This window comes from Heterostelium album (assembly GCF_000004825.1).
Source record: "Heterostelium album PN500 unplaced genomic scaffold PPL_scaffold13, whole genome shotgun sequence".
NCBI lineage: Eukaryota > Evosea > Eumycetozoa > Acytosteliales > Acytosteliaceae > Heterostelium > Heterostelium album.
In genome coordinates this window covers 420,807-441,969 of record NW_008805075.1, presented here as the reverse complement: position 1 = coordinate 441,969, position 21,163 = coordinate 420,807, and the positions used below count along the sequence as shown (strand labels likewise).

At 32.5% G+C, this 21,163-nt stretch overlaps 10 protein-coding genes across 10 annotated transcripts; 6 read left to right on the top strand and 4 right to left on the bottom strand.

Annotated features, from left to right (window-relative positions):
* Nucleotides 1-1,375: 1,375 nt before the first annotated feature.
* On the top strand, nt 1,376-2,539 carry PPL_11314 (uncharacterized protein; the record flags this gene model as incomplete). The annotated part of the gene is made up of 4 exons (XM_020582070.1): nt 1,376-1,417; nt 1,507-1,725; nt 1,788-1,954; nt 2,056-2,539. The coding sequence occupies 4 exons, from the start codon at nt 1,376-1,378 to the stop codon at nt 2,537-2,539; spliced, it is 912 nt and encodes a 303-aa protein (XP_020427373.1).
* Nucleotides 2,540-3,059: 520 nt separating this feature from the next.
* On the top strand, nt 3,060-5,367 carry aspA (L-asparaginase I; the record flags this gene model as incomplete). Its single annotated transcript, XM_020582069.1, has 3 exons — nt 3,060-3,757; nt 4,017-4,374; nt 4,474-5,367. The coding sequence occupies 3 exons, from the start codon at nt 3,060-3,062 to the stop codon at nt 5,365-5,367; spliced, it is 1,950 nt and encodes a 649-aa protein (XP_020427372.1).
* Nucleotides 5,368-5,482: 115 nt separating this feature from the next.
* On the bottom strand, nt 5,483-6,079 carry PPL_11312 (ankyrin repeat domain-containing protein; the record flags this gene model as incomplete). Its single annotated transcript, XM_020582068.1, has 1 exon — nt 5,483-6,079. One exon carries the CDS (start codon nt 6,077-6,079, stop codon nt 5,483-5,485), a length of 597 nt encoding a protein of 198 aa, XP_020427371.1.
* A 741-nt stretch (nt 6,080-6,820) lies between these two features.
* On the top strand, nt 6,821-8,720 carry mgluS (glutamate--tRNA ligase; the record flags this gene model as incomplete). The annotated part of the gene is made up of 3 exons (XM_020582067.1): nt 6,821-7,822; nt 7,925-8,032; nt 8,109-8,720. The coding sequence occupies 3 exons, from the start codon at nt 6,821-6,823 to the stop codon at nt 8,718-8,720; spliced, it is 1,722 nt and encodes a 573-aa protein (XP_020427370.1).
* A 369-nt stretch (nt 8,721-9,089) lies between these two features.
* PPL_11310 (uncharacterized protein) lies at nt 9,090-10,149 on the bottom strand (the record flags this gene model as incomplete). Its single annotated transcript, XM_020582066.1, has 2 exons — nt 9,090-9,136; nt 9,456-10,149. The coding sequence occupies 2 exons, from the start codon at nt 10,147-10,149 to the stop codon at nt 9,090-9,092; spliced, it is 741 nt and encodes a 246-aa protein (XP_020427369.1).
* A 630-nt stretch (nt 10,150-10,779) lies between these two features.
* On the top strand, nt 10,780-11,576 carry PPL_11309 (uncharacterized protein; the record flags this gene model as incomplete). The annotated part of the gene is made up of 2 exons (XM_020582065.1): nt 10,780-11,110; nt 11,422-11,576. The coding sequence occupies 2 exons, from the start codon at nt 10,780-10,782 to the stop codon at nt 11,574-11,576; spliced, it is 486 nt and encodes a 161-aa protein (XP_020427368.1).
* Nucleotides 11,577-12,284: 708 nt separating this feature from the next.
* On the bottom strand, nt 12,285-12,536 carry PPL_11308 (uncharacterized protein; the record flags this gene model as incomplete). The annotated part of the gene is made up of 1 exon (XM_020582064.1): nt 12,285-12,536. The coding sequence occupies one exon, from the start codon at nt 12,534-12,536 to the stop codon at nt 12,285-12,287; it is 252 nt and encodes an 83-aa protein (XP_020427367.1).
* A 1,458-nt stretch (nt 12,537-13,994) lies between these two features.
* Nucleotides 13,995-15,718, top strand: PPL_11307 (uncharacterized protein; the record flags this gene model as incomplete). The annotated part of the gene is made up of 3 exons (XM_020582063.1): nt 13,995-14,317; nt 14,417-14,916; nt 14,997-15,718. The coding sequence occupies 3 exons, from the start codon at nt 13,995-13,997 to the stop codon at nt 15,716-15,718; spliced, it is 1,545 nt and encodes a 514-aa protein (XP_020427366.1).
* A 98-nt stretch (nt 15,719-15,816) lies between these two features.
* PPL_11306 (amino acid kinase) lies at nt 15,817-18,157 on the top strand (the record flags this gene model as incomplete). Its single annotated transcript, XM_020582062.1, has 5 exons — nt 15,817-15,842; nt 15,953-16,173; nt 16,221-16,428; nt 17,175-17,362; nt 17,472-18,157. The coding sequence occupies 5 exons, from the start codon at nt 15,817-15,819 to the stop codon at nt 18,155-18,157; spliced, it is 1,329 nt and encodes a 442-aa protein (XP_020427365.1).
* Nucleotides 18,158-18,283: 126 nt separating this feature from the next.
* Nucleotides 18,284-20,484, bottom strand: PPL_11305 (delta 9 fatty acid desaturase; the record flags this gene model as incomplete). Its single annotated transcript, XM_020582061.1, has 2 exons — nt 18,284-20,323; nt 20,419-20,484. 2 exons carry the CDS (start codon nt 20,482-20,484, stop codon nt 18,284-18,286), a joined length of 2,106 nt encoding a protein of 701 aa, XP_020427364.1.
* Nucleotides 20,485-21,163: the final 679 nt, after the last annotated feature.

The following is a 21,163-nucleotide window of genomic DNA, read 5'->3' as shown; positions in this document are numbered from 1 at the left end:
TTACTTAATTCAAAGGTTGATGATTGCCAACTAACTAATTTCATATAAAATACGTATGTATGAATGATGTATAAACGAATAAATAAAATGGTAAACAATGGATAATGGATAATGAATAATGAATATGATTGAACTAATCTCTGAAATGACAAAAAAATAAAGAGTCTGACTAATCTATTTCTGATTGACTATTTATTATTTAAATTGGGGGTTACAACGATGGTTTACCACCGATATTATTTGTTGTTTATTATCTAAAAATATTATATCAAACTTCAGAGTCCTTGTTTCTGAGGAAGAAGCATTGCAAATTAATAAAATTAAAATTAAATAAAATAAAATAAAATAAAAAAAACAACGGAAACAATTCAATTTAAAAAACAACACTTTTTCTGGGATGTATTAAGTTGTTTAGTGCGATGAGAATGAGATCTTGTTTCCCAAATGATGGGTGTTTTTTTTTTTTTTATGTTTGCAACATGTGCAATTTTTTTGTTTTTGCAAAATTCTTTTTTTTTTTTGGAGTTCTTTTTCTTTTTACTTATTCAAAATTTAGTGAAAAATCTATCTTGAACTTCAATGAGTGTTATCGTCAAATAAGAGATAACGCAAAAGTGGTAAGAGTGGTAAAATGAAATAATAATTTTTTTTCTAAACTTTAAATACTATCCATTTTTGATATTCTTTGTCATGAATTACTAATGTGTAATAGATGTACAATCATATATACAAGAAATTAGTTTTATTTTTTCATTACATTAAAGAAAGATCTCTTTCTTTAGATCTGCAATGTTGCTGTTCGAGAATAATCAACTTTTAGTGAGATTTCATAATTCAAATTCTAATAATATTGTATTGTTTAAATTATGAAAGCATATCAACATCTCCATGGAGTTTTATTGATCCCGAAGTGTGAGAAGATTTTTTTGAGTTGATGATGTAAGATCCCGAAATGACAGGATAAAACATAAGAAAAGTAATTCGAAAAATAAAACCTAAAAGATTATTACTTGGAAAAATTAAAATTTGGTGATAAGCAATACGATAAAATAACTTAAAGATATTTATTATTAGGATATTGTTTTTTTAATAAGATCGAGAATAAAAAATTATATTGTATTCCATACCAACAATAATGAAAATCACTTCATTTTTACAAAAATCTTTGATATTTATTTAGAATCCGACATTTTTTTTAAAATTTTAAAATAATCTTAAAAAAAAATCAAGATTGTATATCAAAAATCGATTCTTTTGGAAACAAGAACAATAGCTATTTATAATCATGGGTGTTGTCAATTTGAAAATAACAAATCATAATTATTTATTAACGAAAACTATTAAATATATAAAAAACAAATAAGAAAAGATAAAAATGAATAAAATAATATTCTTGGCGCTCATTTTAGCTATAAGTGTAAATTTTTCATTTTTTAAATTAACTTTTTGAAATTAAAAAATTGATCATAATTTTTCTTACAATGAAATCATTATTATTACATTTAGTGTGTACATTCAGAATATATTCCAACTACATTCGGTCTCTTCACAATTGAATCACAATATACTGTATTCAATGCATCCACTGCAGCCTTTATCGGTAATACCTCTTATCCAGATATACATTATGATCTCAGCAGTGTCTTAGCTACCGATGCAGATTCACAAACCATTACATTATTGGCTCAAGGAGTTAATACTTGGCTTGTTGAATATTCAATTACAGTAAGTATTGTATATATTGTTAATAAATAAAAAAACATAATTATTAACATCTATCTACACAGAACAACTCATTCATTGTTTTAAGTGAAATGAAAAAATCCATCTCCTATGCTATTGCTGCTCAACGTTATGCATACGATGCAGCACACAAGATTGTTGCAGTTGTTGGTGCCACTGCAGTTGACAGCGCCATGGTCATTAACATTTGGAATTTCGCCAAGAAAACAATGTAAGTTTATGAGATCTTAATGTTGATTCATTTGATTTAGAAATTTCTAACAAAATAAATTATTGTTTGATTCGATTCGATTCGATTAATTAATCATCCAGTGATGTCGTACCATTAAATATTCCATACCTCGCACCACCAGTCGGTTGTTATGACGATTCCACTGGACACTATTATATCACATACACCGATAAGAATTCGATGACTCACCTCGCCATTTTCAATCTCCTCACCAAAAAGATGGTCAGCAAGCAAATCATGACTTTGCAATCGATCAGACCAGTTCCAATCTACAACAACGGTCAAATGGTTCTCGTTGACACCAGAGAAACTCTTTTCCTCTTCTATTCCGTAGATCTCTCGGATTTGAGTTACAAGCTCTTCCTCAAGATTCCATTCTACTTCCCACAGAATATTATGATCGTTCCAATTGCAACCTACGGTGATTACGCCATCATCATTTCATCCACCCAAACCAACAACTATGAATTCACAACCTTGAATCTCAATACTCTTGAATACACCAACTCACCCAACTCCAATTTAACAATGCCAATCTTTTCACCATTGACATTTGCTTTTTAAACAACTTTAAAATAACCTCTAGGGTTGTTCAATTAATTAAAAACAAAATCAAATAAATAATTTATCAATAATATTTCTTAACATACAATGAATTTATAAATTTATCAAGATTCACATATTCACTATTTCTTACTGGTTGTTTAACATGCCAATTGAAATTCACAAACAATTAATTTGAATATCACTTTTTATTTCTATACCATAATCTATTTATAAATTATTAATTTCAAAGATGTTTATTATAAATTGCAATCAACACTATGTGTTGAATGGTAGATGATTCAAATAAATTAAAAACACTCGAAATCGAGATGTTAAGTTTAATCACTACTTTTAAAAAGGAAAAGGTAGTGTGGGTATAAATAAAATACATGAATTTCAATGTTCATTGATCATATTCCAATATGTTTAAAATAAAAGTGTATTATATTATCAAATAACAATATTAAACATATTTCAATAAAATACTTTGTTTTCTTATATATATATATATAACAATCATTTTAAAAGTTATTAAAAAATGTTGACAACTATATTTTTATTATTAATATTATTAAAATCGACAAGTTCAACTTTAGTATTACCAACAAAATATACAAATCAAATAATTATTAATTATTTCCCTAATCAAGATTGTGGTGGTTCTCCATACATTACAGAATATTATGATACTTGTTCAGTTTCAGGCTTGATTGCTGTTTATGATGATTATTATATCGAGTACACACAAACTGTTGATGGCGGAAGTTCTATAAATTGCAGTCTGACTGATCATTCCGATGTCAATGCCACAGTAAATACCAAGAACTATGTAAACATTTGTTTGCCTCATGACAACAAATATAGATCCAAGATAGCGAAGATTGCCAATTTCAACAGTGAAGCCATCGATTTGTCTAAATCAGGTACATGTGCTGCAATGTTTTACTCTGACGACGAGTGCACAAAGAATTTCGTTGGCTATACCTTAAAAAAGAATCTTTGTGTTCAAGAGGATACAAATAAGTACGCATTTTTTAATTGTACAGATACGGAGCTAACCAGCTACTCATGTGATAGCACATGCAAGAATTGCACAATTATCGACCAAAACATACACAATGCCACTAAAGAATGTCAAAACAAATCTAAATGGATATCGAATGTCTCTAGCGGAGTTTATCAACAACCACATTCCTTAATAATAACATCTATATGTTTTGTTATATTTACTTATTTGTTACTCTAAAAATAAAACAAATCAGAGAATCCGAAATAACAAAAACAAAAAACAACATGCAAACAAATTGATTTTTGAGAATCCCAATTTTAATAACAAACTAAACTATTATATTTTTCATTTAATAATAATATTAATTTTAATATAATTCTCAATTAATAAAATTTAATATAATCTATTGATGTGAATTATCAGTTTTATCTATCTATATCTTGTTTTTTATTCAATATAACTTATTAGATTTATATATATTTATAGAATGAATGGTAATAAATCTGCGGTGTTGGAGACAACATTGAATCATGGTACTTCTATTACATCTACTAGAACTAGTTATACTTCTACTTCTAATATAACGGTTGAAGAGGAAACGGAAATAAAACAAAAGATTCAAGAGGTATCCGGTAGTAATATATCATTGTTGAGAACTTCAATGTCATCGATCTCCAAAGTCTTGAAAGCAAGTGTATTCATTATCTATACAGGTGGTACGCTCGGTATGAAACGTGACCCCATTCACGGTACACTCCGTCCCGAACCAAACTACATAGTAGAGCAACTAGAGATGCTACCAGAGATGAAATCACCTGAAATGCCATCTTATAAACTTACAGAGGTAAATAACCGACCAATAAATAACAATACTAAAACTAAAACTAAAACTAAAACTAAAAACAAAACATTGGTTTGGTCAATTAACTATATATATATATAGTTTCATCCACCTATTGATAGCTCGGATATGGATCACGAAGATTGGGTTAAAATAGCCAAGATGATCGAAGAGAACTACTATGATTACGATGGATTCGTTATTATTCATGGTACCGATACTATGGCTTACACTGCATCGGCACTCTCGTTTATGTTGGAGAATCTAGGTAAACCAGTGATTCTGACGGGTAGCCAGATTCCGATTGGCGATGTTATAAACGATGCGAAACGCAATCTGGTGACGGCGATAATGTTTGCCGGTAAATTCGATATTCCCGAGGTCTGTGTATTCTTTAACAATCAGCTGCTGCGTGGCAATCGTTGTCGGAAGATCGATTCCTGGAGTTTGGCTGCCTTTGAATCACCGAATTGCGACCCTCTCGGTAAGCTCGGTATGGATTTCGATATCAATACAAACATCGTGCTGCGACAACCAAAAGGTCGTTTCCGTGTGCACGAAACGATGAATAAGAATGTGTTGGTTTTGCATCTCGTACCGGGATTCTCTGATGACTGCGTAGAGAACCTGCTGAGAGAACCGCTCGAGGGTTTGATCATCCAATCGTATGGAAGCGGCAACGCGCCAGCCAAAAAGAAACATTTCCTCAACTTGATTGTCGCTGCCGTCAAGCGTGGAGTGGTCGTTGTTGTTACTAGTCAATGTGTTCACGGCACCGTCAATCTCAAACACTATGAAACCGGAAAAACACTGCTCGACGCCGGAGCTGTCAGCGGACACGACATGACAGTGGAAGCTGCCGCCAGTAAACTTGGATGGCTGCTCTCGCTCGGCATCTCCAAAGAACAAGTTCGTCAACTCATGGAAATAGATCTACGAGGTGAACTAACCATTTCGAAAACCTCAAGTAAAATATTAACTTTTAATCATCATTAATGGTGCAAACAACCAACCAACCTATGAATTACTATTACAACAAAACAAAACAAAACAAAACAAAACAAAACAAACAGATACTATAATAATAACAAAACAAAAACAAATAACTTATTTATTCTTTTCCTCCAAAATCAATAATGAGTTGTTCTAAATTTTTGAAACCTTTTTCCTTGGCATATTGTAACGCTGTTTTACCGTGTCCACAGCGGATGTTTGGATCGGCACCGCCTTCGAGGAGGGCACGTGCAATGTCTTGATAGAGTTGATCGTCGTTGTCGTAGTAGACGATCTCCAGCAGGGCAGTCCAATTCAATCGGTTGATATGGTTGATGTTCTCACGACCGTCGGCCAGCAGGATACGAACGTTCTCCAGGTGACCCTTCTCACTGGCTGGAATGATACAGTTACCACCGTATCTATTGTAAACGGTAAAGTCGATATCACTACGCTTCAACATCAGTCTGAGGATGTCGGAACGACCGTGAGCACCTGCGTACAGATAGGGACTATCTTGAATTTGATCTTGAATATTCAGATTGGCACCGGCTTCAATAAGGATCTGTGCTACCGGCACATTGTTGTTGTGAACCGCTACCAACAGTGGAGTCTCTTTTTTCTCATTCAATTCATCGATATTCTGTGGTTGTTCAACCAACAATCTTCTTAGTTCCTCCAAATTAGATGAACTTACTGCTGCGTGATATGTCATGTCTCTAAAACTAAAATTTAATAAAAATATAATAAATAATATATTTTACAAGAAAACTAACTACTAAAAAATAATGTATTTAGGAATAAATAAATAAATAATAACTTGATTGATTGATTTTACAACTTTACTTTATTAATTAATTTGCGAAAAATCATTCAAAAATTCTATAAATAAAAAATATCTTTTTTCTAATTCCGTAGTCGGTTCCCAATGAATGAATCATTCTAGAAGGACTCAGACCAGCATTCTAAAAACAAATTCAATAAAACAGGTTGTACCAAATATATATATATATATATTATCCATGATTATGTTTCTTAACCAGGAAATCTACTTCATCATTCATAAAAAAATCTTTCTTAATAATAGTTTGTTACACGATTATGTCTCTTCTCGACTCATATAAAAAAAGTACTTGATGTTTAGTTTAGTTTTCTCTTGTTTGTACCTGAATATCTAGCTGAATCTCGAATACATTCTTTGTCAATGTATTATAATAAACTAAAAATCTAATACAATTATAGGATAGTTCTTCATGAGTGGTGGTGGTGGTTGTGAATTGATTCTGTTTGTTTTGTATTTACTTGTTTTGTGATAGTGTTGTAATGATAATGATGATTGTTACTGTCGATGATCATAATATCTTTGATCAAAAAAAAAAAAAAAAAAAAAAATAGTTTGTTCGTTTTTTTTGTTTAATTTTCTTATAATTAATTACCATTTTAATCTTCACAAAGAATGTTGAGATTAAATATAGTTAAATTATATAATAACAGTCAAAGTGTTATTAATAACAGATTTTTAACTACCACTTTAAATCAACATAATAGTAGTAGTAGTAGTGGTATAGGAACATTTTCACAACTATCATCTTTATCATTATTTTCAAATAGATATTGTACTAATAGTAACAATAGTAGTAAAAGTAATGAAACAACAATAGATAATAAAGTTAGAGTTAGATATGCACCGAGTCCGACTGGTATGATGCATTTGGGTGGTTTGCGTACCGCTCTCTTTAACTATCTATTCGCAAAGAAGAACAACGGTACTTTTATTCTGAGAATAGAGGATACCGATAGAGCGAGAACCGTAGAGGGTTCAGCAAAGAATCTAGAGGATTGCTTAACGTGGGCAGGTATTCCCTATGATGAAGGACCTGCTCGTCCAGCCACTCACATCGACATACCTTCGTATGTGCAATCCGAACGACTCGCTATCTACCAGCAGCATGCCGACCGTCTCCTTGAACAAGGCTATGCATATCGATGTGTATGTACACCGGAGGAACTAGAGAATGCACGTAATCTAAAGGCAAAGAAAGGTGCAATCATGCCGGAGCGATGCTCGTGTGCCAGCATGCAAGATAAGATCCGAGCGGAGGCGAAACCCGGTGAATTCACCATTAGAATGAAGGTACCGAGCGATAAGACAACAAAATTCACAGATGTCGTCAAAGGAAACGTACAATTCAGTAATCAACAGATAGACGATCAGATTCTGATGAAATCCGACGGATTTCCAACCTATCATTTGGCATCGGTGGTCGACGATCATCTCATGGGTATAACACACATCATCAGAGGTGAAGAATGGTTAAACAGCACACCAAAACACATTCTACTCTACGAGTATTTCGGTTGGAAAACACCTGTATTTGCACATCTACCATTACTCTTAAACTCTGATAAATCAAAACTATCGAAAAGACAAGGTGATGTTTCTGTTGATAGTTATATAGTATGTATTTAGCGCTATTCAAAAAAAAACAATATATACATTGTAATAATAACAAATTTAATACTTACTTATTATTATTACTATTATTACTATTTTAAAAAGAATAAAGGATATTTACCTGAAGCATTAGTTAACTTTGTTGCACTATTAGGTTGGTCACCCTCTGAATCAAACAAAGAGATATTTACATTGGATGAATTAGTTGATGGTGTAAGTTGTTTATTACTTTATATATAAAGTTATTATGTTTATCTTTAACTAATGTTTGTTTGTTTGTTATTATTAGTTTACTTTGGAATCGATTAATAAATCTGGTAGTGTTGTTAATATTGAGAGATTAGATTGGATGAATGTTAATCATATTAGATTGTTGCTGGCAAACGACGATAGTTATTTGGTGTTGGCAAAACAGATTAAAGATAGTTTGGTTCAACGGTTGGCTATCGATGAATCGTCTATTGATGATGGATATCTAAAGAGAGCGATTCATTGTATTAAGGAGCGTATTGTGAAGATCGATGAATCCTATACACTGTTGGCACCGTTTTTCGTACATCCACAGATGAACAGTGAACAAGCAATGAAGATGAAAGAGAAGATTTGGAAGTCAGACGTGTCACCTGCACAAGCAAACCAGCTATTACAAAATCTAAGTGAATTGGATGAATCACAATATCAATCCGATGTAATCTATCAAACACTTCAATCCACTGCAAGAACATTATACCCAGAGTTAAAAACCGACAAAGAAATCACTGGAAAAACCAACCAACTTATGTCTGTCCTACGTTATTTGATTACTGCTAATCCGACCGGTGGTAATTTACCACTAACCATCGAAACACTTGGTAAATCGAAAACATTGGAAAGAATCAATCATTCTTTAAATCAAATATAATAAATATTCTCTTTTTTTAAAATTATAATTTAAAAAATTAAAAATATATCAATATATGTCTTTTAATTATTATTCTTATACTCTTTAGATTTTCTTTATTTGTGCAACGACATACTTCAACATTTTGATTAAAACAAGGTTATAATATTTTTGAAATTGTTTATTTATTTATCTTTAAATATCAACTTAAATAATGCATTTCTAACCTTTCTTCTCTTTTGTTTTTTAAAAATGTCAGGTTTTTAAAGATATAAGATTTGTTAAAGTTATCGGGTGTGTGTGAAATTCTAACCCCTCAAATTTAATTTAAAAAAATATATTATTTTTAAAAAATTAAAAAAAAATCAACCGACCAATATGAGTTTAGGATCAAGATTTGAGAAGTTTTAATATATTTATAAATCTATCTAATCTATCTATAGATAAATAAATAAAATATTATAATAGAAATAGAAGAAATATGGTACAAATAGATTGGGATGTAGTAAAGAAAAAAGTAGGATGCTGTTTGCTACCTTCTTTCGTTAGGTTGTTGATCACCTGTTGTATCGTTGGAATAGTAGCGGTGGTCAGTGTTATCATCTACAACAGTCCACCCTATCCATATACAGCGGTCAACGTTCAGATGAATTGGAGTTTCGATCCACGTTCGATGGCCACGTTCGATTCGAATTTCACTTACAACGTCTTGATGGACACGCATTGTCACACCACCTATTCGGACGGCTCACTCACACCCGAGCAAAACATCCAATGGCACATTGCCAATGGCTATAACGCGATGATCGTAACCGATCACAATACGATAGCGGGTGCGCTCGCCGCGCAAAAGATCGCCGAGGAGAAGTACAACGACCAGATCAAGGTGATCGCCGGTTTCGAATGGTCGAATTGCCGTTGCCACTTGAATTTCATCGGAATCAACGAGTCGATCACACCAATAAAGAATCCGACCGACTTGGAGATACAGTTGGCTATCAACCGTACTCATGAGCTCGGCGGCATGGTGGTGATGAATCACCGACCCTGGGCATATTGGTCCGGTCTCGACATGCCGACAATCCAGCAGTTTGCCGACTGGGGTGTCGACTTTTTTGATGTCGCCAACGGAATCTATTTCGACTTCCAAACACTGGTGTTCGCGCGGTCGCAAGGAATTCGCGTGGTGTCCGCCAACGACTACCATCGTGGCGGTCTGGGCGCTACAGGCTGGACCGTCTTTGAAATACCGAATATCAACTACAATCAGAGTGCGCCAATCAACGCTTCCTACTTTACCAACGAACTCCTCTGGAACACCTTCAAAACAGCGCAGACCTCGTTCATCTACGATGTGGTCGGACATGGCAACGACCCATACTCGGTCGGTGGAATCAATCCGAAATGGGAGCGTCTCTTCCCCTGGATTCAAATGGGTCAATTCTTCCATTCATTCTACTCACTGAACCGTGGTGTCTACAGCTTTGTCGACGGCGAGAACTGCGGTAACCAAGAAGTAACCATTCAGAGAGGTGGTATCACCGCCACCGTTTTATGGTTCCTCGGTCTATTCTTAATTTGCGAACTCCTCCGACGACTGATCACTCTGGGAATCAAGAGAATCCAGAAAAAAAGAAACATCAAACAGGAAAAAAAAAAAATCCACGACCGATACGTGAAGGAATGGGACAATGAATTTGGTGTAGCCGATACTCCACTACTTAACATGAACCTATAAACCAATCCAATTTTCTTTCTCCACCTCACCTTTGTAAAAATAATAATAATAATAACAACAATATTACATAAAAATTTAAATAAATTTAAATGTACTATTATCATCTCATCCCAATACATATATGTATATATTATATTAATAGAATCAACAATGTAATAACAAATTGTTTGATGCATCAAGTTAACCAATAAATTTAATTTAAATTTAAAAAGTTTTTGGACTGACCAACCCTGCTTTTTTTTTTTTTTTTTGATTAATTTTTTTGATTATTTTTTCTTTAAAAAGAGATAAGATATATATATGTATTAGATATATATATATTGGATATAGATAGATACAAGGATGACAGAAAAGAATAAAGATTTACCAAAGAAAGTTGGACCTAAACCATTGTCTTCGTTGAAGAAGAAACCAAGGGATCACGATGAAGATGAAAGAATGGGTTATTCTACAACTACAACAACAACTACAAGCAATGCCAGTAATGCTTTCAGTGGTGGTGGTGGTAGTGGTAGTAGTAGTGCTGCCAACAAAAGAAAGAGAATACCTTCCGACTCTTCCAATACACCTTCACATTTGAATGGTATTGATATAGTGATACCCGACATCCTCAAGAAACAACTGGTAGATGATTGGGCAAGTGTAAATAATGATAAATCTGTAATGTATACATGTTACTTTTAAACTTCTGATTCGATCTCCACAGCAAACAAGCAAACAAATCAACAAATTAACTAACTTTTTTTATCAATGAACAACAATTCAACAGATAGTTTCACTACCAAGAAATCCTTCAATCAAATCACTATTAGAAGACTTTTCAAGTCAGAATGAACAGTATTTATCACAATCACAAATCACAAATCAATCATGTTTAACTTAACTTCCTAACTAATGATGATCCTTTAATTTCAATTCAAAAAAAAAAAAGTATTGAAAATATAGAACAAGTTGCAGATGGCATAGAAAGTTATTTTAATAAAGCAGTAGGTGTGCTACTATTATACAAATTCGAAAGACCGCAATATGGTGAAATGTTAAAGTGTTATCCGAATAAGCCAATGTCAGAGATATATGGTGCAGAGCACTTGTTAAGATTATTTGGTAAGATTGCTATTGGTTTTATAAATCCTTTCTAAATTGCAATTGCAATTGCTAACAATCATTATCATTCCTCTCTTAGTTAAAATGCCTGAACTCATACAATCCTCTGATATGGATGAAAAAACTGTAATAATTATAACAAAAGCACTCGAAGAATTTATAAAGTATAATATTCAACATAAGACTATAATTAATAACTACAACTTTAAACATATTGTTGAACTAACAGATATTCCTCTTATTATTATTATTTTAGGTACCTTGAAAGAAATATATCATCAATTTTTTTAAAAGAATATACACCAGTTACAATTCAATATACTAAACTAATATAAACCAACAGATAAAGATAGATATGTTTTTTAAATAAAATAATATCATATCAAAACTATCAAAAAAACAACAGAAAATGTTATTAATTAACTAATTAATCAACATCAATCAATCAACCAATACCCATTAATCACACACACAGCAGCAATGATCGATTAGACATTAAAGTAACATCTATCGAAAGCAAATGTGGTGAAAGATGAACAAGAAAAACAACAACTACAAGAAGAAATGGTTTTACCAAACAATTCTTGTTAAATTAACGCAAACAAGGTATTAATTGAACAAAACATTTTAATATTAATAATATATTATAATTCTTTAATTAATTATTCATGTGATAACATGAATTAAGGATTTGAGTCATTGTAGACTTTTATTGGTTTAATTTAACAGTTTTAGTTATAAAGTTAATCCTTGTAGTTTTTGGTGAAATCGTGTTTAGCTTGGTTTTGTTGATTGTTTAATTCTCTGTAGTAATTAACAGTATCACTGTCGGAACCACCTTGACGTAAATCATTTACTACTTGTGAGAGATTAGTAAATGGTTTCTCACCAATATCGATACGGGATTCATTGTAAACGGCTAATTGTTCAACGGCATATCCAATGACTTCTTGTCTAGCTTTAATCTCTGAATCTGTGTAATTGAATGAGGACATTTTACTTGTAAATTTTATTTATAGATAGATCTAGTAATGACGTAGTTGTTTGATTGATTGGCGTAACTTTAAAGGGAGAGAACAAACATTGTTCTTAAATAATTGTCATACCCAAATGAGGGATGAAATAATAGATTTTTTTGCCAACTGCGCAGTTGATCAGTCATTTCTTTTGAAATTCTCTCAATCACAGATTCAATGATTTTTCATCTAGATCATCCAGGTATGAGTAATTTCAATTTAAGCCTCCCCTAAAAAATGAAAACAATTTGCACAGCTTTTGTATGCATTTTGAAAAAAAAACCCAACCTATAAAATGAAATAGCACGTATGCACACAGGTTAAATCAATAATGGGCAATTCATAGATTTAAAAAAATCCACGATATATAACAACGCAGGTCCAGTCACCTGGGTGGTTAGTTCAAATACAAGTGAGCCTATCTAGCTAAACTCCATACCAAAATAAATATTTATTTAAATGTTTTAATATATTTAGTATTTTTGTCAAGTTTATTAATGGACTATAGAATCTACAATATCCGATTGATTTAATTTTTTTATTTAATATTATAAATTATAATTTAAATTTCCTACAGTCAAAAATAATAATTATTCCTCCAAAGTCACTCGATGACTTTTCTCTGGAGCCAAAGGAAAAGAATAAGAAAAGTATTGAAGAAACCGATGTACCTTTTGAACTTTTATAAAAAAAGAGAAAGTCTTTGAAAGTAGTTGAAAGTCGAATATTTAGTTGTGGGAAATATTAATTTGGACACCCACCTTACTGCTTCTATAGTACATTCGTTATTGCAGGCGCTGTCCTGTGAAATGTTTGGTGATGAAATTAATTACAAAACTAGTATTCAATAGAGTTTACATTCGAAGTCCAGACGATCTAAAGTATGTTCTTCCAAAACGGAAGAATAACAATTGGGACTATGCATTATGGGACAGAGTTGAGTTGTAAAAACAAAGCTACCTTTAAAGAAATATATCATCAATTTTTTTAAAAGAATATACACCAGTTACAATTCAATATACTAAACTAATATAACAAACAGATAAAGATAGATATGTTTTTTTAAATAAAATAATATCATATCAAAAACTATCAAAAAAAAACAGAAAATGTTTTTAATTAACTAATTAATCAACATCAATCTATCAACGAATACCCATTAACTTATCACACACAGCAATGATCGATTAGACATTAAAGTAACATCTATCAAAAGCAAAAGGTTGTTTCAAGATTAAAAAAAAACAACATGTGAATTTATAATAAATCATGGATTCTTTATAATTTATAGATATCTATCATTTTGAAAGGGGAAAGAAAAGAAATAGAAAAAGTATAAAAAGATGTGATCACAAAGAATATATATATAATCAAATCATTTAGTATTATTTACAAATCTTTACTTTACTTATTTGTATTATTATAATTATTATCTTTATGAATAAATATATTTTAATTATTACTACTATCATTTCATTAAATATCTGTTTGGCTTATTCCGTAGCTACAGAGATTATGATAGATGGATTAGCCAATGCATTCACTGACCACGAGTTGAACAACGCTTTCAACATTGAAATACTTAAGCATCTTCAGGCCAATTATGACCATAGCCATCAAGTCGACTTGGATCCAACCACCTTACTCTTTAGCGCTAACGACCATCATTCAATTAAATCGATCATTGGTGGTAAATCACTAGCTAAAAACAAAGAAATCATTCATCATTATCATCAACAAAGAAAATCAATTATCTTGGTGTAAGTTTTATGTTTGTTTTTTATTTAAGATTTTTAAGATTATCTTTTTATTTTTAAGATTCTTATTAACGACCTATAAACTATTAATAATATATTTAGTGATGTAGATCAAGAATCAAAATCAATTATTTGTTCTATTATTAATGGTTGTAGTAAAGTTGGTAATCATAGAGTGATGGCTTTCATTCCTAAGAAAACATCAATGGGTATCTCTTATCATGTTGTTTTTAATTGGGTTGAACAACAGCAAAGTGGTGAGCTTGAATCTCGTTTGGTTGGTAATAACAATGTTACTTTTGTAAAGTTGGTCGATGATGGTGATGATCAACAAGTCAGCAGTGAACCAATAGTTAAACATCTAGTTGGTAAACTAACATCGAATGGAGATGATGATGGTCCTGTTCCCTCGCTTATCCCACCATCAAACACCACCATACCATTCGGATACATTCAAACCGTCGAGGTATCGCAATTCGCCATAACCATCGCTGGAAGTAGCTACAACGGTCAACAACAAGTATTCTCTCGTCGTCTCGACAACAACTATTACATCTACAAAGATAACGTCAATAAGATTAATAATTTCGCTTTAATTCAAAGTAGGTCAAATGCCAAAATTGAGCTAAAACTAAACAAAACTAATTAGTTCCTAATATTAATTATTATTTTTAATTTCTAGATGGATTTGTATATCCTGGTAGTTCTATGATTGTTAATGATCCGAATAATGCTTTGGGATTCTCTCAGTATCAATTCTCTTTTAATAATGAGATGACTTACAATGGTGAACCGTTGGATACAAACTTTAATTTGCAATCGACTTCGCCACCAACTGTCGACCAAACACACGTCATTACCAATGTGGAGACTACCTCTACAACCATTACTATCAGTTTCAGTATTGATTCGAGCACTGGCAGTGGCGGTGGTAGTTATTCAGAGACATGGACTGAGAAGACATCGTCGACACAACAAGTCTCAGACTGGGGTGTGAATGAACAAACCGATCCGGCATCGATGTCAACCGGTTGGGTCTATCACCAACAGTTGCCAACTGACATCTATACTCTCGGCTACTTGAACTTTGGTACTTGGTGGGCAGAAGCATACGACCAAGGACAAATCCGTCCACTCGAGCCACTTTCCACCTCGACACTCCAGACATCGACATCATCTGTTTGGAGTGTAGATTCCAGCTTGATTGACCCTACCACCGACGAACTTGTCTTGGATATCAACCTTAGTACTCTCCACTGTGCTGCTCTTATTGCCAATCCAGGTTTCTTTGATAGCCACCACAAATTGGTTGTTGCATCGAATCCATCTTCCTTAGGTCAATCAATCAATGTAAACTATTTTAACTTTAACACCAAATCAACTAGACAACAACAACAACAATAAAATACTATTGATTTTTAAAAGACCATTTATTAAATGATTAAAGTAGAGGAAATCAAAAACTATTCTTATTAATATTAACTTTTTAAAGTTTAAATAAAATGAATAAAATTGACTTTATCGATTTGTTACATGAACCAGATGGTTCTTAGTTGTTTAAAAGATGAGCTAAAAAAGATAAAAATTTTAATCATTCTTCTCATATTTTTTTAAAATTTAATCACTTTAAATAAAAAGAAGGAAAGAGAAGATAGTAGCTAGGGCCATTGAAGGGACAGTTACCATCGATGAATATGTCGAGTTGGATGTGACGGTAACAGATACCACACAGACAATAAAGTTTTACTTGTTAAAAAGATTACTTAGTACACATGGTTGCGAATCAATAATAGGAATGCCAATCATACGTAATATGAAAATAGACTATATCCACAATGTATTCAATAAAAATGATCATAGTAAGAAGTACCCAATGTACTATAAGAACGAAATCGTTCACAATCAGATAGCATTACTAGTGAACAGATTACAACACCAACTAGACATCCTCAACTTGAGTGTGATGGGTTGACAAAAGATAAACTGGAAGAACTGGACCACCAAATCCGTTCCGATAGTAAAAAAGAACGAGAGAATGATCTCGCTAAACAATTAATGGATAAGTTCAAAGAAATCTTATCAAATATCTCTTTAGAATGCCACCAGAAAGAAAAGTAGAGTTCAAAATTGAATTGAAGGAGGAGATTGGCAAGATCTACTATCCTAAATACTCAACGCAAGATAGCAAGGTAATCAACGAGTTCATAGACGACATGGTGTCAAAAGGAATGATGAAACCGTCAGACTTCACCTCACCTGCACCGACGCTTGTAGTGGATAATGGGAACCTATTTGTGGTCAATAGTGATATAAGATGAAAGAGAAAAGGATGTATAGAAGTAGAATAGAATTATAAACAATATAGGTTAATTCAGATTTCAAATTTCATATATTGTAAGCTGTAAACTTGAAAGATCTTAATAAAAATTTGTAATATGTATGTTCATTTCTTCGCGGTAAACCTTTACAAATTAATCACCAATTGAGCTATCATCAACATGTTACTAAACTACCATTTTTTCATATTTATAGGATTTTATTGAAATCGAAAACGATTTTGATAACACTATTTGCTTCCAGAATGGCAAAGAGACATCAGTCGCACGTGAGTGTTGCTGCGTATTCTTGATTGGTGTCTCCAGTACTCGATAACCAAAATCTATAGTTTTAATTACAACAACGAATATGGATATTGTATCTCTTTTAAATATATTTAAATCAATTTAAATTTGAATTCAAAGATTTAATTTAATTTAAAGATTTAATTTGAAATGTTCACACTTGCTTAAGTGCGTTGTGAAAAAAATTTATATTCGTTGTTGTAATTAAAACTATTGAAGGTGTTTTTTTTTAAATAAAGTTTACAGTTTAGCTTAGTTAACATGAATAGAAAAGATTATAAATTATTAATAATTAAATGTGGAGGTGCTTACCTTACGAAAAAGGATCAACACCAACAATTGAATCAAGATAACTTTAATAGTTTACTCGATATTCTAGATTCATTATTAAAGAAAAATTATAAATTGATATTGATCATTGGTGCTGGTATGTCTATTGTCTACTTAACCTATTATTCATTAGTTCGAAAATTTAAAGCTATTAATAGAATATCTGATATTGATATATTTGTATATATTATATAATAAAAAAAAAGGTAGTTTTGGTCATCATGAAGCGAAACAATATAAAATAACTGGTGGTTTTAATTATAACTTTGATGAGGTAAATGATGTTGTTGATTCAAGAAAAGGAATGATTGCAACTAGATTCAGTGTTTTGAAATTGTTGAATCTGGTCTGTCTGGAATGTCAGAAACGATCGATATCAGCAATGCCTTGTTCGCCATTTGATGGTTGGATGACAGATAACAATGTAGTGATCAAACACAATGCAGATTCCATTCAATCGATGCTCGATCTATCAATCATTCCAGTGCTACACGGAGATGTATGTCTTGACCGATCGAAAGGTTGTACCATCTTGAGTGGTGACACTATCATACAGGTTCTCTGTGAACAACTTAAACCACAACCAACCCGAGCTATATTCATAACCGATGTCAGCGGAGTTTATGATAGACCACCAAACGAACCAAATGCTATCATCATATCAAACATCTCATCATCATCACTTACAAACAACGATATTTCAGTTTCAAACTCTAAATCAGAGCATGATGTAACCGGTGGAATGCGTGCTAAACTTCAATCGGCATTGAATATCGCCAATATGAACATTGATGTAGTTATTATCGGTGGTGATTCAAAATCAATATTAGAATCACCAAATCTACTTAACAATGATCATTCATCAGTTGGAACTGTTATAACAAATAAATAAAACTAAACAAAACTATACTATACTAAATCATTACAATAATTAAAAGTTGAATCATCAAACGATATTTGTTTTTTTTATTAAATTTATATGATTTTGTTTGTTTGTTTGATAGTTGATTCATTAAATTTATTTGTTTGGTTTATAAATACCAACTCTTAATGTATCTAATATATTACGAGCTGCAACCGAATGATTATAAACAATACCATTGAATGCTTTGGTGGCATCCTTTCCGATGTAGTCGAGGATGAAACGATCACCACCTGGATGCTTATGGATGAATGGTGCAATATCATAGACAATGTTATTGATAATCAACCACTTTTGGTTTTCTTTTGAGGTCTTAGCCTTGAATTCTTCGGTGTCGTAGGTTGGTAGCATTGTCAATGGAGTTCCCCAGAAGAGCGCTTCCTTTTCCTTTTGAATCTTCTTTTCGGCCATTTGGATTTTACCCTTGGAGAACAATTCATCTGGGAATCTCTTCAAATTATAGGTGGCACCAAACAATGAGAGGAAGTAGATCAACCACTTGCCTGGATCGTAGGCGCTCATATGAACACCATTACGGTAGTCGTATGGGAATTCGTGATGGAAGTTATGATATCCCTCACCAAAGGTAACCAACGAGGTGATCGGGGAGTCACGTGGTGTACGTTGGTCGGTGAATGTAGCTTCACCCAAGTAGTGAGCCAGCGAATTGATACAGAAGGTGCATTGCATCATCAATACCTTGGAGGCAATACCGGCAATAAAGAAACCACCTTTCCAATCTCCCCAGAAGTAACCACAAATTAGAGTTGGTACACCGAATCCCAAAGTCAAAGCCATCGGGGCATAGTATTTATGTTGGAATGCAAGGATTGGATCGGCCATCAAGTCAGAGACATCGGCATCGGGTTCTTCGTCACGCTTGAACAACATCCAACCCATATGAGCATGCCAGAATCCCTTCTTAATGTTATATGGATCCTTATCGGTATCTGTGAAACGGTGGTGAGCACGATGATCGAGACACCAGTTGATTACACTCATTTCGAAAGTCGATGTACCCATCAACATCAATACTAAACGGACTGGCCATGATGCTTCGTAGGAACGGTGAGAGAAGAGACGATGGTAACCAGCGGTAATACCAATACCAGCGATATAATAAGCAAGGAAAGCAGTGATGTAGGTCTTGGCATTGAATGGAGTGGTCAAAATTCCATAGAGTGAAAGCAATGGAGTGCCAAACAAGAAGAGTGTTGTTACCCAATAGATTCTTTCATACCATGGTTTACCATCAAACTTGGACTTCTTTGTCTCTGGTTGTTCGGTTTGTTCGACTGATTCATCGGTTTCGGTAGTGGTAGATTCCGATCCAGAGGTGGTCAATGATTGGATTTGCTTGGTGACGGCAGGTGAAACCTTGGTGATCAACGAGGAGAACGATTGCTCAGAGATACCCTTATACTCCTTTTTCAAGAGATTATAAGCATCCTTCCATTTGTATGCTGGGATAATTCCGTTGGAAGCGGTTTGGATACGACTGAGAGTGACACCAATATTAAAGTCAAGAGTGAGATACTCCATCAACTTGGGCAATTGGAGGAAAGTTGGCTTGTCACTATCGAATTGAAGGCAGCTGGCCTTGAGGAAGGTGGACATCCACAAGTGGTAGACAAACAGTGGGATCAAATAGAATTTGAAGAGTCCCCAGAGTCCGAGACCGTAGGTCATCAGAGGCAAGAAGATGGCAACGAACAAATAGATAAACGATGCACTGATAATCATTCGACCCGAGAAATTACGGAGATTGAAATTGGAATTCACCCATTGGAATGGCGATGACAACCACCAGAATCTGCTGCTGGCCAACTCGACCACATAGTCACGAACTTGCTCCTTGGTAGAGCAGCTCTTCTCCTTGAAATACTCGAGTGGATACATCAATGGGAGCATACAGATGGTACCAACTATATTATTGATAATACGATTCTGGAAGTAGAGATTACGACCACAGGCATATCCGATCGAAAACAATCCACAACATGCTGTACCCATAAAGAACCATCCCAATGGTAGCAAATACCATGGCATCCAATAAACCATCATGGCACCCAAAGATACTAAACCAATAGAAATCAATAATCTACGAGTAGCTTTAGTTGTATTTTTTTCAAATAACTAAAAAATAATATAATATAACATAACATAATATATTAAAACAATAATTAATTTTAAATAGTTGTTGTTTTGTAGATTTTCAAATTTTAACTTACATCTTTTGGTAGTGAAGAAACCATATCCTTCAAAGCCTCTTGAACAGAGACCATTGGAGAAGACATGTTTTCAAATATTTATTATAAAAGACTACTACTACTTTTTGTTTTTGTTTTTGTTTAAAAATATTATTTTTACAAATTTTATAAATATAAATTAAAAATAAATATTGGAATTAATTATTGTAATATATTAGTGTGTGTGTGTGTTGTTTAGTTAACTACTTGAAATTCAACAAACAGTAACAATAACAACAACAATAGTAATTCGAATAAATAATTATAATTTATATATTAAAAAAACAGTGGTTAAGTGTTTTTTAATTTTTATATTTTATATATTATGTTGACTTTGTAATAAAAATATTATTATTTTTTAAAAAATAAATATAAAAAATAATACAACACAATTCTTACAATACTAACATCATAATTTTCTTAAAAAGAGCAAATCTCGGCAATTTTTTTAAAATTTTTATCATCAATTTTTATAAATTTATAAAAAAAAATCACGATATTAAATAAAATCCATAAAATCATAAGGGAGATTTTTTTACTAATGGGACTCTTGTTTTTTTGAAGATTCCAAAGATTAATTTACATTTACTAATACTTTTTTTTTTATAAATCTCAATTTTTGATTAAGAATTGATTGTTTTGTTTAAATTTTATACATTTTATTTTGTTTTTTTTTTTGTGTTTTAACAATGATTTAGAATAAATAACTTGATCGGAAAATTAATGA